Source organism: Littorina saxatilis, linkage group LG12 (assembly GCF_037325665.1).
Source record: "Littorina saxatilis isolate snail1 linkage group LG12, US_GU_Lsax_2.0, whole genome shotgun sequence".
Taxonomy (NCBI): domain Eukaryota; kingdom Metazoa; phylum Mollusca; class Gastropoda; order Littorinimorpha; family Littorinidae; genus Littorina; species Littorina saxatilis.
The window spans coordinates 25,301,150-25,316,861 of record NC_090256.1 but is presented as its reverse complement, the minus strand read 5'-3'; the positions used below and the strand labels follow the sequence as shown (position 1 = coordinate 25,316,861).

At 42.9% G+C, this 15,712-nt stretch overlaps 1 protein-coding gene across 1 annotated transcript in view; it reads right to left on the bottom strand.

The window, feature by feature from the left end:
- Positions 1–15,712, bottom strand: part of LOC138983054 (uncharacterized) — a gene marked incomplete at its 5' end in the record, with an annotated part of 181,271 nt that overhangs the window by 164,626 nt on the left and 933 nt on the right. The window contains 2 exon segments of the mRNA XM_070356456.1: positions 1,278–1,454; positions 3,328–3,532. Coding sequence (XP_070212557.1) covers positions 1,278–1,454; positions 3,328–3,532 — 382 coding nt within the window.

Here is a 15,712-nt window from a genome sequence, read left to right as displayed (position 1 = left end):
ATCAAATTAAAGCTACGACCTTTAGCTTTCCATTGCAATAGATCACATTTCATAAAAACTTATATTTATTTAGTAGGATGCAAAAACAATGGTCCTAGTGAAGGCACTGAACCAACTTCAGTGCGGAAAATTACAAAACTCTCTAAACTGGAATAATGGACAAACTCATAAATCATACAGATAAAAAGAAGAACCCTAGACAAACATCATGATATGCGTTACTTGGGGGAAAATTATACATTGACTTAGTACGAAGCGGTAAAGTCCGAAAGTAAATGGAATCGGCTAAATTCCTGCGCGAGTACCTGTCTGCATAAATTAGCAATCTTTGCAGAGGAACCAAGCATCACTCATTACAACCAAATCCTTATAAACAAACTAAAATCATAGGCAACATAGGTACGGGATATGTAATAGTGATACAAAAATGACAAAACAATGATTGAAAAGACAAATATGAGTTTGTGAGAATCAATTTCTCTCGATGATACATGAAAACCGGTCAAGGTCAGAGTGACGCTTTGGTCAGTTCGAAGCATTATCGTAAATAACACAATAATATGCAGCCATCCAGCCTAATCAGTGACTTCTATGCAAACCTAAATATAATTAGGACCGTATCAAAGATAAAAGGGACTTTGGAAGATAGAAGTTAGGTAGATATATAAAGAAAGGTATTGTATTAGAATTTGCGCCGGCAATGGTGCGCGCGCAGCATCGTATCGTCTGCTATGGGATGGGTTATCCCGTTTGTACTGTACACAAGGCTGTTTCGCTATGCGATGATTAGAGTGTTTAGGGTAGCGAAGTGCACTTTGCTACATTAGTTTGATTGGTTATACATGTACGCCTATATTCATAATTTAAAAAGCAGTCAAGCGACAATTGTCTATGCGTTATTGTATTATGTGGACATTTTTCTTTAATTAAGAGAAACAAAAGTACACAGAAAATGAACTGAAAAGGAGAAGGCAGAATAGAAAACAATTTGAAAGTGAAAATGTGAATGTAACTTAAACGAATGAATGAAATACAATAGAATGGAAAAAAATGAAACACAATAACATAAATTAAAATAAGTCAAACTAAAAACAATAGAACAGCAGACTATTTTAACAATGCACAACGTTACCACACAAACACACACACACACGCACACACACACACACACACACACACACACACACACTGACACACACACACACACACACAAAATAACAAAAACAATATAACAACAACAAAACAAAAGCAACTAATAATGATAATAAAGTACTGACCAGAGAAGTAAACAGCGACGCTGACGGCAGCCACAATAATGACGACGAGGACGACGATGGCGGTGATGACTTTACACCTGTGTGCCTCCCTCCACCTCGAGTTTTTGCTCCCCTCGTCGCTGTCGCTGACGGCATAGCGGTTCTTGGCACCGTTGGAGGAGTCGGAAGAGTTTTGGTCTGAAAACGAGAGAGAACGCTTCAGTATACTGACCCCTTTTCACAGCCCAGAGAAATCAGACCAGCAGGCCGTTTCGCAGCGTAAGAAGCCCCAGAACGTTTAACCGCCGCATCAAAGAAACGCTTCGCCCACTCCGAGGGCGCTCTTGCAAAGAAACGTAGGGCTGGCCAGAAGAAGCGAACCTTACACAACACACTTTCGCAAGGCCCCACGCAGGGTCTACGGGACACCCCAAGTTAATATAAAGAGGGTCCCAAGACCCCCTCAGAGTAGCTTCAGTGGCTCCGAAGACCAGGAGGTTCATATTCTTGCGTTCGGATGGCACATTCCATGTGGACACATTACGTATCGTTTTAAGCCCTGACGTCAATGTAATGCTGACTTTCGAAATTATCTGAGCCCTTCACAAAAACATAATCCCCATTGTGGTTTGATTAAGCACGTACATCTACAACGGTACAGATCTGGCAGAAATATGGTTTTGAAAACTGTAACGACGGTATGAATGATAACGGACGGGCGCAGTGGCGTGGTGGTAAGACGTCGGCCTCCTAATCGGGAGGTCGTGAGTTTGAATCCCGGTCGCTGCCGCCTGGTGGGTTAAGAGTGGAGATTTTTCCGATCTCCCAGGTCAACTTATGTGCAGACCTGCTAGTGACTTAACCCCCTTCGTGTGTACATGCAAGCAGAAGACCAGGTGCGCACGGAAAAGATCCTGTAATCCATGTCAGAGTTCGGTGGGTTATAGAAACACGAAAATACCCAGCAATCTTCCTCCGAAAGCGGCGTATGGCTGCCTTAATGGTGGGGTAAAAACGGTCATACATGTAAAATTCCACTCGTGCAAAAACACGAGTGTACGTTGGAGTTTCAGCCCACGAACGCAGAAGAAGAAGAAGAAGGTATGAATGATAACGGACATGTTGAGCGTCCAGCGACCCCCGACCCCCTCCACACATTTCTAGTACCTGTTTTTTTGCTTCTATTGCGCATAGGACGCCAGGACGCACAGTTTGGGGAACCCTTCTTTTGGATTACGTGCTGGAAACCCTTGACAGGTGAAGATTTGTTGATGTTTATGTTTTGAGCTTTTTGAACTCTACAGGGTAGAGTACGTCCATCCAAATAACAAACAATTCTGCGAAATAATGAAAGCTGAACATTTAGCTTACACTCAGCAAGCCTATTTACGCGCACAGTTTCTGTGAATCCCATATCTTCTGAGTTGAATCCCCCCTGATCCATCCTGAAGTTGAAGCCAGGAGCTTACCACCAACTTTGTATCGAAAAGTAACACCTGCCTGATGGTTCAAGTCGGCCAACGTTCAACGACGAAGAAGGAGCGTCACGGCCATACTCACTGTGAGCCATCCTGTAGCGGGAGCCAGGCGCGCAGTTTACGTAAATAATAATAATAATAATGCAAACTTTTATAGCGCTATTCTAGAAAAATGTCTACTCTTAGCGCTTTACAATACATACATCGACCAAGCATACTATACACGCACAGGCAAAGAAACCGACCAAACATAACCAACAAACTATACATGCACAGACAGAAATAACGACCAACCATACAATACACGCACAGGCAAAGATAACGACCAAACATAAGCAAACATACTATGACCAAACATAACCAACATACTATACGCGCGCAGGCAAAGAGAACAATCAAATCCCAGACCTTCTGAGTTAAAGACCCCCAAAACTGGGCTATAGAACCTATACAATCAAAAGCTTGACCAGGAACTTACCACCAGCTTCGTATCGTTTAGTTACACCTGCCCGAAGGTTCGAATCGGCCAACGTTCAACGCTGAAGAAGAAGAAGAAATCGGGCAAAATGATTCGCCCGCACTGCCATACTTACTGTGAGCCATCCTGTAGTAGAAACCAGGCGCTGCGTCCAATGCTGGCCCGGCAAAGCTAGGATTGTCGTACGCTTGGGTCTTGTAGCCTGCTAGTTGCAGGCGGGTCGGGGTGGGGTTCTTGGCGAAATCATGGTTGGGGTCGTTGTTGATGGAGCTGTAATAGTTGTCGTCGTTGAAGCCGTCACTGTAGTCAAGGTCTCTCTGCTGGTATTAAAAGAAGAAGAGGTTTATGTTAAGAATTGTGTCGAGGTGTGTCGAGGTGTGTCGTGTCGTGCCAAGGTATGGCGTGTTGTGTCGAGGTGTGTCGTGTCATGTCGAGGTATGTCGTGTCGTGTCGAGGTGTGTCGTGTCGTGTCGTGTCGTGTCGTGTCGAGATGTGTTGTGTCGTGTCGAGGTATGTCGTGTCGTGTTGTGTCGTGTCGAGGTGTGTCGTGTCGTGTCGAGGTGTGTCGTGTCGTGTCGAGGTGTGTCGTGTCGAGGTGTGTCGTGTCGTGTCGAGGTGTGTCGTGTCGTGTCGTGTCGTGTCGTGTCGTGTCGTATGGTATGGTATGGTACGGTATGGTATGGTATGGTATGGTATGGTATGGTATGATATGGTATGGTATTGTATTGTATTGTATGGTATTGTATTGTATTGTATTGTATTGTATTGTATTGTATTGTATTGCATTGCATTGCATTGCATTGCATTGTATTGTATTGTATTGTATTGTATTGTATTGCATTGCATTGTATTGCATTGCATTAGATCAGATTAGATTAAATTGTATTGTAGAACTTTGCAAAGTCGTTTCTCTTTGCCGTTACATCTCCGCGGATAATACTGCTTTAACTCCGAACTCTCGCAAAGTAAGCAAATCTATCAAAAATGTGTTCTTCTCGTGCGTCGTGTAGGCTGATAAACTGAACAAAGAGTTGGTCCACACAACAACGTTGTCCCCATTCTCAGCATTTGCACCATCGAAACGTCGGAATAATACAACGTAGACCAAACAACAACAACGCCACCAGCATATCTGATCCCTGAGTACTCTATTAGCATAAATCTGAAATTACTGCTCTTTATTCGGTTTTTATGTAAATATTCTGCAAAAGAAATCGCCAACTGGTCACCCAGTCCCACCTGTTCCGATAGCTAGCAACGAATGTCTCACCGCTGTCCGGGCGGACAATGTAGACGTAGCAACGGACAGAATTTTGTTACTGTCAAGCCCGCAGCTATTACCACGTTATTTCACCTTAGTTTGACTCGGTGGTCGCCGTAGATAAAAGACCTGTTCCTGTTTAAATTCACACGCCTTCCCGTGTTAACTGCTCGGCTCACCATCTTAGTTCTGGGCAAGGTTTTGCATGGGATAACACCATCCCTCCACTTGGGCACACGTCAAAAATCAAATCACACTGACGGCTTGCTGTGGTAAGTTCTCATTTTTTTTAATGAATCATTTCTTTTAAAAAGCCACCGGTGGCTTTTACGAAAAAAATGGACACAAAACAAATCCCACTGGGCACAGAGTCTGTTCACTTTTGGTGTGTGACCAAGTGGAGGGATCGTCTTATCCAATGTAAAACACTGGCCAAATCTGAGATGGGGAATCGCGGAGTTTTCGCGGTAAGGACTGTGCCTTTACTACATTCTCATTGCCTTTCGTGTAATACGGTTAACAAAACATCTAGTGCGATAGCTGGGCCGGGTATACTCACACAGCTTTGAGTGGAGGTTACTCTGCATGCAAACGTCGGTAGACTGAGCCATTAACGTACGCAACAAGCACTCCCCCAAATCACTTCTGTCTTATACTGGACTGCCAAGAGAAAATAATAGGAACACAAGGACACTAGGAAAGGGTGTGCTAAAGTACAGCTAACCGTGATCCGAGCCGACACATAGTAATTAGCACAGGGCAGAGGGCACGACTGTGACTGACAGACAGACAGACAGACAGACAGACAGACACACACACACACACAGACAGACAGACGCACACACACACGCACACACAGACAGACACTCACACACGCACACACACACACACGCACACACAGAGACACAGACAGACACGCACACACAAAGACAGACAGACAGACAGACACACAGACAGACAGACACACACACACACACACACATACACACACACACACACTGACACACTATAGAATCCACCACAACCCTCCAGTATATTGTAAAAACATCTACCTGTAATTCACGTAAACAACCGACTTGCTTGCATGCCAGAAATCACTGGAGGTGTCGAAAAGCCGTGTTTCGAAATCCTAACTGGATATTAAAATGCACATCCGAAAGAAGATCCCATGTACTGGCTGTACCTTCCTTAGTATAGCCATCAGCAGTTATTGTGCAATCGCAAAGAACGGAGAGACAGAAGTGTATTCGAGTGCAAACAAAACACAACCGCTCCAAGCTTTCCTCACTTGCGAAATATCGACCGCGCTTCTTCCCCAAGTCTCCTGCTTGTATAGCATGCACACCTTCTATTGGTATTGATACCAGAATGTCAAGGTAGAAATGTATGCTAGTGCGACCAAAACCAGCAGTTTCAAGACTCTCACCCGCGAAATATCGTCCGTGCCTGTCGATCGAAAGTCGTCTAATATTGTATAGCATGCACAACTTATAGCATCGATAACAGAATGTAAAGGTAGAAGTGTGTCCTGGTGTTACCAAAACCAGCGGTTTCAAGACTCCCTCACCTGCGAAATATCGTCCATGCCTCTCGATCCAAAGTCATCTAATTGTATAACGTGCACAACTCTTTCTCTCAGCGTCGATAACAGAACTTAAAGGTAGAAATGTGTCCTGGTGCTACTAAAACCAGCAGTTTCAAGACTCTCTCACATGCAAAATATCGTCTGTGCCTCTCAATCGAAAGTCGTCTAATTGTATAACGATAGCATCGATCACAGAACGTAGAGGTAGAAATGCGTCATGGTTCTATCCAAATACAGCATTCACAAGACACACTCACTAGCAAAACCCTGTTAGTGCTCTCCTAAGTCTTCAAATTGTATGACAAGCGAACTATTAACCTACGAATCGGTCACAGAACGCAGAAGTCGAAATGTGTCCAAATTTGATCAAAACACACTAAGCTTCAACACTTTCCGCTTTGAGAACTGTCGTCTGCACTTCTCATAATCTACTAGTCTTCTAATTGTATAACATGCGAACTCTTAACTTACACATCGGTCAGAAAATGCAGAAGTCGAAATGTGTCCGAATTTGATCAAAACACACACGCTTCATTGTTATTTTGCTCGAGGACTGTCGTCTGCAGTTCTTATAATGTAAGTCTTCTAATTGTATGAATTGCCAACTCTTACGCTAATTGTATAACATGCGAACTCTTACCCTTAGAATCGGTCACAAAACGTGGAAGTAGAAATGTGGCCAGATTGGAGTTTTGAAAACTGTCATCTGCGCTTCTCATAATCTAAGGCTTCGTAATTGTATGACTTGACAACTCGTACGCTCTTAGCCACCACGTCCGTACTACTTCTGTGTCTGATAATTATTCTTTCTTTCTTTCTTTCTTTCTTTCTTTCTTTATTTGGTGTTTAACGTCGTTTTCAACCATTTAAGGTTATATCGCGACGGGGAAAGGGGGAGATGGGATAGGGGAAAAAGGGGAGATGGGATAGAGCCACTTGTTAATTGTTTCTTGTTAACCAAAAGCACTAATAAAAAATTTGCTCCAGGGGCTTGCAACGTAGTACAATAATATATGACCTTACTGGGAGAATGCAAGATTCCAGTACAAAGGACTTAACATTTCTTACATACTGCTTGACTAAAATCTTTACAAACATTGACTACTGATAATTATTACGATAGTGGTACCTGTGATGAAAGGACACCCTTGGGACCAGGCAAAAGGGTCGTCCCTACATTACAGGTGGTCTGCCATGACAGCCAGGTATATTTGGGTAGAGATAGTAGACACAGGGACAAGAGAAGGTGTCTTTTCATGGGAGGTGTCCTCTCATTGGAGGGGCCTCACATCGCAGGTACCACTGTTATGTATAACATGCCAACTCTAACCATCCGAAACGGTCATACAATGTAGTGATAGAAGTGTATCCAGGTGCTATACAACAACAACAACAACAACAACAACAACAACAACAACAACAACAACAACAACAACAACAACAACAACAACAACAACAACAACAACAACAAACAAGTCGCGTAAGGCGAAAATATAACATTTAGTCAAGTAGCTGTCGAACTCACAGAATGAAACTGAACGCAATGCAACGCACCAAGACCGTATACTCGTAGCATCGTCAGTCCACCGCGCACGGCAAAGGCAGTGAAACTGACAAGAAGAGCGGGGTAGTACTTGCGCTGAGAAGGACAGCACGCTTTTCTGTACCTCTCATTGTTTTAACTTTCTGAGCGTGTTTTTAATCCAAACATATCATATCTATATGTTTTTGGAATCAGAAACCGACAAGGAATAAGATGAAAGTGTTTTTAAATTGAATACCGAAGTCCGGGCTTCGTCGAACATTACTTGACAAAAATGTCAACCAATTTGGTTGAAAAATGAGGGCGTGACAGTGCCGCCTCAACTTTCACGAAAGGCCGGATATGACGTCATCAAAGACATTTATCAAAAAAATGAAAAAAACATATGGGGATTTCATACCCAGGAACTCTTATGTCAAATTTCATAAAGATCGGTCCAGTAGTTTAGTCTGAATCGCTCTACACACACACACACACACACACACACGCACATACACCACGACCCTCGTCTCGATTCCCCCCTCTACGTTAAAACATTTAGTCAAGTCAAAACAAAAAAAAGCACAACAGTTTCAATACTTGCTTGAACACTACCGTTCGTTCTTCTCACAAACCTTCCAATTGTATAAAATGTCACCTCTTAAATTGCTTATATACCATCGGCCACAGAAGATTCTGTCACAAAAAGAAAGGGTAGAATGTGTATCCGGGTGCTCCCAAAGCACAACAGTTTTAACACTTCCACACTTGCGAAATGTCGTCTGTACCTCTCCCAAAACTTCTAGTTCAATAACACACCAACTCTTCTGCAGGTATACGCTAACTCCTCCTACTACATCAGTCACAAAGACAGTTTTTCCACTCTTCAGTAATCCTTTCACACAGGAAAGACCCGCACCCGAGAAAGACAGTGGTAATATAATACGGGTACAGCAGGTTCGGACCACGACAGAGAGTTCCCTGACCTTCTCTATCCTTTCAAACTCACGCACCCGAACAGAACTCACGCACCCGAATAGCAATTGGGGGACTGTTCTCACCACTTTAGCGAGGTACATGTAGCCTCTAATCGTCAATTTTCACAGCTGAAGCGGAACGAATGTGCGTTATAGTCGGCGAGCTCTCAGTTCAAGTTTTATTTTATTATAGTCGCGTATAGGCTCAAGTGTTTGTCGAACCTTTTACAGTGGAACCCCCTCAGCCCCCCCCCCCCCCTCCCCTCTCGCAACAGCTGGGGAAATCAGTCTTATGAAGGAGGTGAGTTATGAACAGAAACATCTAACAAGTCGCGTAAGGCGAAAATACAATATTTAGTCAAGTAGCTGTCGAACTCACAGAATGAAACTGAACGCAACGCAACGCAGCAAGACCGTATACTCGTAGCATCGTCACTCCACCGCCCGTGGCAAAGGCAGTGTCCGTGGAATTGACAAGAAGAGCGGGGTATTCGTTGCGCTGAGAAGGATAGCACGCTTTTCTGTACCTCTCTTCGTTTTAACTTTCTGAGCGTGTTTTTAATCCAAACATATCATATCTATATGTTTTTGGAATCAGGAACCAACAAGGAATAAGATGAAAGTGTTTTTAAATTGATTTCGAAAAAAAAAAATTGATAAGAATTTTTATATATTTAATTTTCAGAGCTTGTTTTTAATCCAAATATAACATATTTATATGTTTTTGGAATCAGCAAATGATGGAGAATAAGATAAACGTAAATTTGGATCGTTTTATAAATTTTTATTTTTTTTTTACAATTTTTTAGATTTTTAATGACCAAAGTCATTAATTAGTTTTTAAGCCACCAAGCTGAAATGCAATACCGAAGTCCGGGCTTTGTCGAAGATTACTTGACCAAAATTTCAACCAATTTGGTTGAAAAATGAGGGCGTGACAGTGCCGCCTCAACTTTCACGAAAAGCCGGATATGACGTCATCAAAGACATTTATCAAAAAACTGAAAAAAACGTTCGGGGATTTCATACCCAGGAACTCTCATGTCAAATTTCATAAAGATCGGTCCAGTAGTTTAGTCTGAATCGCTCTACACACACACACACACACAGACAGACAGACAGACAGACACACACACATACACCGCGACCCTCGTGTCGATTCCCCCTCTATGTTAAAACATTTAGTCAAAACTTGACTAAATACAAGAAGAGCAAACGCTCGATCGAGTCACTTTCGCAGTTCTGAATATTATATGAGGCATCAGATGGACAGGAAGAAATTGCTATTCACAACACAATGAGTCACGTTCACATAAAATTTGAGCCCGGTCACTTTTATAGTTTCCGAGAAAAGCCCAACGTTAAGTTGTGTGTTGCCGAACAGAAAAGGCTAGTTATCTCCCTTGTTTTTCTGATAACGTTCGTAAAAGGCTACAGATGTAAATACTTTGATGTAAAGAATAATCCTACAAAGTTTCAATCACATCCGATGAACTTTGTCAAAGATATAAAATGTCTAATTTTTCCTTTGACGCTGACCTGTGACCTTGAAAAAGGTCAAAGGTCAACGAAACCATCGTTAAAGTGTAGAGGTCATTGGAGGTCACGACTAAACAAAATATGAGCCCGATCGCTTTGATAGTTTCCGAGAAAAGTCCAACGTTAAGGTGGTGTCTACGGACGGCCGGCCGGACGGCCGGCCGGACAGACTAACACTGACCGATTACATAGAGTCACTTTTTCTCAAGTGACTCAATAAAAAGTCAGGATCTTGAAAGGGAGGGAATTAGACTTAAATGGGGGGAAGGGGAGGGGGATGGGGGGGGGGCTTTAAAGGTTCCACTGTACAGATTAATTACCTTCGAACCCCTTTCGGGTGTTTTTGTACCGATCACGCATTTGACTGTGTTGAAAGCGATAAGAACAATTAAGGCGCAGGGAGTTTTATCAATGCGAGCTATACATATAACTGTGTGCCTTGGTGTGATCATTACCAGGCCATCCATGTTTTACAGGTGAGTGTGCAAACAACACCGGAGGACGGTGTATGCACATATGAATGATCTACGCCGGTGTCACGAACTGAAACCTCTGCTGAACAATCCTTCTCATTGCGGTCAACCTTGGACTTAAAAAATGCGACCCTTTGACCGATCGAACCATGGGTTAGGGTTCGGGTTAGGGTTAGGGTTAGGATTAGGGTAAGGGTTAGGGTTAGGGTTGGGTTGTTCACGACCTGATTAATCTCCCCATGTTAGCGCATGCGCATTGACCGCAATGAGAAGAATTGTTCAGGCAAAGGTTTCAGTTCGTGACGCCGGGCTTTAAAGATACGTTTATTCTCGTGTACGCAATCATTTATGTACACCACCCTAGTCCAGGCTTTGGTGTGAGATTCTTCTTCTGCTTGTTCTTCTTCTTCTTGTTCTGCGTTTGATATTCATGGCCATTATATCCTCAGGTCGGTGGCTGACATGAAGTCCGCAGTCTTCTGCAGTTCGACAGCAGGCCCCCAGAGTTTGGTGCCCAAGCTGGTGTCTTCTGGCCAGTAGTGCTGGGGTGCTGTCTCCAGATGTGGGCAGGTCTGTAGATTGTGCTCAGGGGTTTGTTCCCCTGTGCCATGCACACTCACATTGAGTTTGTTTGGTTTGGTTTGCTTAACGCCCAGCCGACCACGAAGGGCCATATCAGGGCGGTGCTGCTTTGACATATAACGTGCGCCACACACAAGACAGAAGTCGCAGCACAGACTTCATGTCTCACCCAGTCACATTATTCTGACACCGGACCAACCAGTCCTAGCACTAACCCCATAATGCCAGACGCCAGGCGGAGCAGCCACTAGATTGCCAATTTTAAAGTCTTAGGTATGATCCGGCCGGGGTTCGAACCCACGACCTCCCGATCACGGGGCGGACGCCTTACAATTAGGCCAACCGTGCCGGTACTCACATTGAGCTATGTCACAGTCTTTTGCATGTGATAAGAGCATCCTACCACTCATTAGACGCATTCCAAAGACAACAGTCTGGCAGCTTTCTGTGCAGAAACGAAATTAATTATTGAATGTCAATCTGTGAAATTAATTCCACACAAAAATCCCAGTCTACACCGAAAGCACCCGGGGCTGTACATTTGTTTTATGTCTGCAAGTGGAAGGTAAAAAAATCCTTGGCAGATCTGCAGTTGTGCGCACGATAGTTTACACGGTAAGGATAGTACATTTAAGGATCTTCATGATCAGAAGTCATGTTTTTCTATGACGTGTTATTACTGTCATGCCAGATCGATCCACTTGAGATTTACAGTGTATGTTTGTTTGTGTGTGTGTGTGTGTGTGTGTGTGTGTGTGTGTGTGTGTGTGTGTGTGTGTGCGTGTGTGTGTGTGTGTGTGTGAGTGTGCGTTTGTGTGTGTGTGTGTGTGTGTGTGCGCGTGTGTGTGTGTGTGTGTGTGTGTGTGTGTGTGTGTGTGTGTGTGTGTGTGTGTGTGTGTGTGTGTGTGTGTATTTGGATATGTGATTACATTATTGACATCACGGTTGACATTCGAATATTGATTTGCCTAATATCATTGACGTGCCCTGTTTGTGTTAATGAAATATGCACTAGAATCAGTTTCATGGTTAGCCTGAGAATATTTCTAAATCTGATGTATGTGGTTGTGTGTTGGGGTGCTTGCGAACGTACGTGCGTGCGTTCTGTGTTCGCGCGTACTTGCGCACGATCGAGCGTGCGTGCATGTGCGCGTGCGTGAGTGTGTATTTATTTTTTGGTGTGGTTATGAATAATACATACCAGAGTTGACTTGTGATTATTGATTACTGTGATACGTGAGATGTGCAGTGCCTGTATTAATTAAACATACACCAGGATCAGTTTCATGGTTAGCCTGAGGATATTGCTTTGTATTGATTGAACATGGAACTTCCCTTCTTTGAGCCATGTGACATCAGGGGCTGACTAAAACTCTCATGTAGGGGGAATGGTTGAGCCTTCAAAAGATATGCATGTATGCGCGTGCAATAGTAAATAAAAAATTTAAAACAAAATAAAACGAAAGAAAAGAATTCTGACTAAAGTGAATGGATAGATAAAGGATATTTGTATTTTTGACGATTATATTGCCTTTGACACAGGTCTCGACAGCCATTGTTCAATTCGACCGCAAGCGGCGATCTCGTAGAACAAGGACTGTCTTGATCTGTATCAATTGTTATATTCTGGTTATATTGGTCTCTTGCCTTGATTTTGTTTGAATTTCGAGACATTTTACACGTGTAAAAACTCGATAAAGCAAAACAGAATATCAACAGGGTGAATTACGGTAGGCCTATATACACCGGATGAATCACCATATCAACTGCTGAATAAAAAAAAATAAAAAAATGTGTACGACTCATATCCTATATATATGTCAATGTCCTTATTGGCCTTCAGGTTCGTAATTTCGAGACATAATAGAGGTTACGGGTAGACCGACCGAATTCTCAGTACGGTACCGAGATAAGGATAACGTCATTTTTCTTGACTCCAACAGCTGGTGTATCACCCGTTCTGCCTACTACGGAACGGCCTCGGGGAAAAGAACGGGCATACCGAAAAGGGACAACACGTACACGCAGCCTGAGACGAGAAAGTTGACGTTATCCAGCTTTGACTCGTTTCTGCACTGAGTGTTCGGTACTCGTCTCCGCAACCTCTATATTTTCAGTTCAGATTACGAAAGCTTAAGTGCCTGTCTGTCAACCATCCAATGTCCAAGTTCCCAGGTGCGAAGAGATGGTGAGATCTAATATGAAGATGGAAAAGCAATAAACTGCTGGCCAGCATCACGGTTGTTACGATGTTTCCGGGTAGGTCAGTAAAGATGCTTCTGTGTCATCACAGATTTTTGATGTGATGTCTTTGCTGTCGCTATAAACCCTTATGGCTTGTTTAACCTGTATGTACGGTATGGTCCCCCACTTGTGTGTGTGTGTGTGTGTGTGTGTTTGTGTGTGTTTGTGTGTGTGTGTGTGTGTGTGTGTGTGTGTGTGTGTGTGTGTGCGTGCGTGCGAGCTTGGGTGCGTGCGTTCGTGCGTGTGTGCGTTCGTGCGTTTGTGCGTTCGTGCGTGAGTGCGTTCGTGCGTGCGTGCGTGCGTGAATGTGCGAGCGTGCATGTGTGCGTGAATGGGTGCGTGTATGTGTGAATGTGTGTGTGTGTGTGTGTGTGTGTGTGTGTGTGTGTGTGTGTGTGTGTGTGTGTGTGTGTGTGTGAGTGTGTGTGTGTGTGGAGACTAGTGCTACATCACTGTTATCATTATTATAATACATGTTTTTCTAAAATAAGACGAAAACAACGATGGCGACATTAAAATGACAACCACGACGACGACAACAACAACAACGACGAAAAGTTAACAATTGAATGAGGACAACTCCCTAAACCCATTACTTTACCCCCCCCCTCCACCCTCCCCCCTCGTCTTTCTACACTGGAGACAAAGCGCACCATTGCGCTGGAAGGTTTATAATCCTTGCCTAAACTCGGTCCAACACGTCATAGATATTATTACCGAAAACTCTTCGGAAGAAAAGTGACAGGTGTGTGTCACTGCACTTGGGATCGTATTTCTGTTGTTGTAAACATGAGCTGTGCAAAACGATGCGAAAGTATTTCAGTTAGCTGAGGTAATCCACTTTAGAAAACAGCTATAGAAGAAAAGTAAGGAGGGAAGCAGGGAAGAATGCTAGAAGAGAAGAAGAAGAAGCAGAAGAAGAAGTAGAAGAAGAAAAACGGTAAGAGTTCTTCGGAAATCCGAAAAAAACTTCCATAAACTTAACCTATTGTTTATTCTCTTCTTTGAAAATTCAAACGAGCTGACGAAATGTACAAACACAGTTGAGTCACATCTCTCTTCATCTATACACAGGACAATTATTGGTGAATGTTCTGCGAGGCCAAGCTCAGAAAATTGCAAAATTAAATTTGTAACAGACCAGGCTGTCGATTCTAGCCATGTGTCCAAGTTGAACATTGATCTTATCCTATGTAAAAGCGCGGACGGATATCTGGTAGTTTACATGATCGTTTACACAAAAAGGAATGCATCCTTAGATTGCATACAGCGCAGTGTAAGAATGAATACAATGTACAAGTAAATATTGTGTAAGCTCTGTTGCCCTCAGGCTCAGATCTACTGCGACTGCATCAGTATACGAAACTACGAAATACCCTCAAGTCTAATTTTTTTGCTTCACTGATTTTCACTGAAACACAGCATCCCACACTGTTGACACAAACTTGCATTAAGAGCGTATCATTCTTTGCCACATTTGTCTTTATCTTCTTTTCATAAATACGACCGATAGACACACGAAGGTAGACAAAGTAATTATTATACCAAGCAGTATAATCAAGCTCATTAAACAAAAATCCCGATTATCATCCTAATACATTCAGAGTAATTCAGAATACTACGTTTGAGGTATACATTATATATGGTATAAAGCAAGCACAGCACAGAAACTGACGTGATTTGATTTGAGAGTGAACTAAAGGGAAAAGAAGCCATCGGAAAGTGAATGACGGAAAGTCAGGTGCCTGTGCTTAACTGACGAACTGTGTTTCCCATGTGGTATTCATTTCGACATTTCTATATCTCTATGTTCGTTTCCACTCATCTATAAAAATTTAAAAAAAAAGCAATATATATCCACAAATGAATTACCAAATGTTTGCTTACCAAGAAAACGCGATAGGGTGAGAAAAAAAGAGTAGAACGGGTACATATAATGAGGGCCCCAAAGGGGGGGTATCATCACGATCACGGGAAGGGAAATTTTAGCTTTCACGATCACAGTTACCTTGATTTTTGTTTTCACGATCACAAACACCTTGACGAATAGAGGATCATAAAGTGATACAGATGTGAAAAATGTACGTTGAAAATAAAATGCTTTGCAATAATGCCCATCACGATCACGAAAACATATGACGATCACGATCACGAGACTTGATTTTTTTGTCATCACGGATCACGGGCAAAGTCCCATCACGATCACAGAAATGGAAATTTCGGCAATCACGGTCACAGAAAGGTAAAAAAACACCAATCACGATCACGATTTTAAACCCTTTGGGGCCCTCTATAATTATACTAGGCCGTTAGCGGT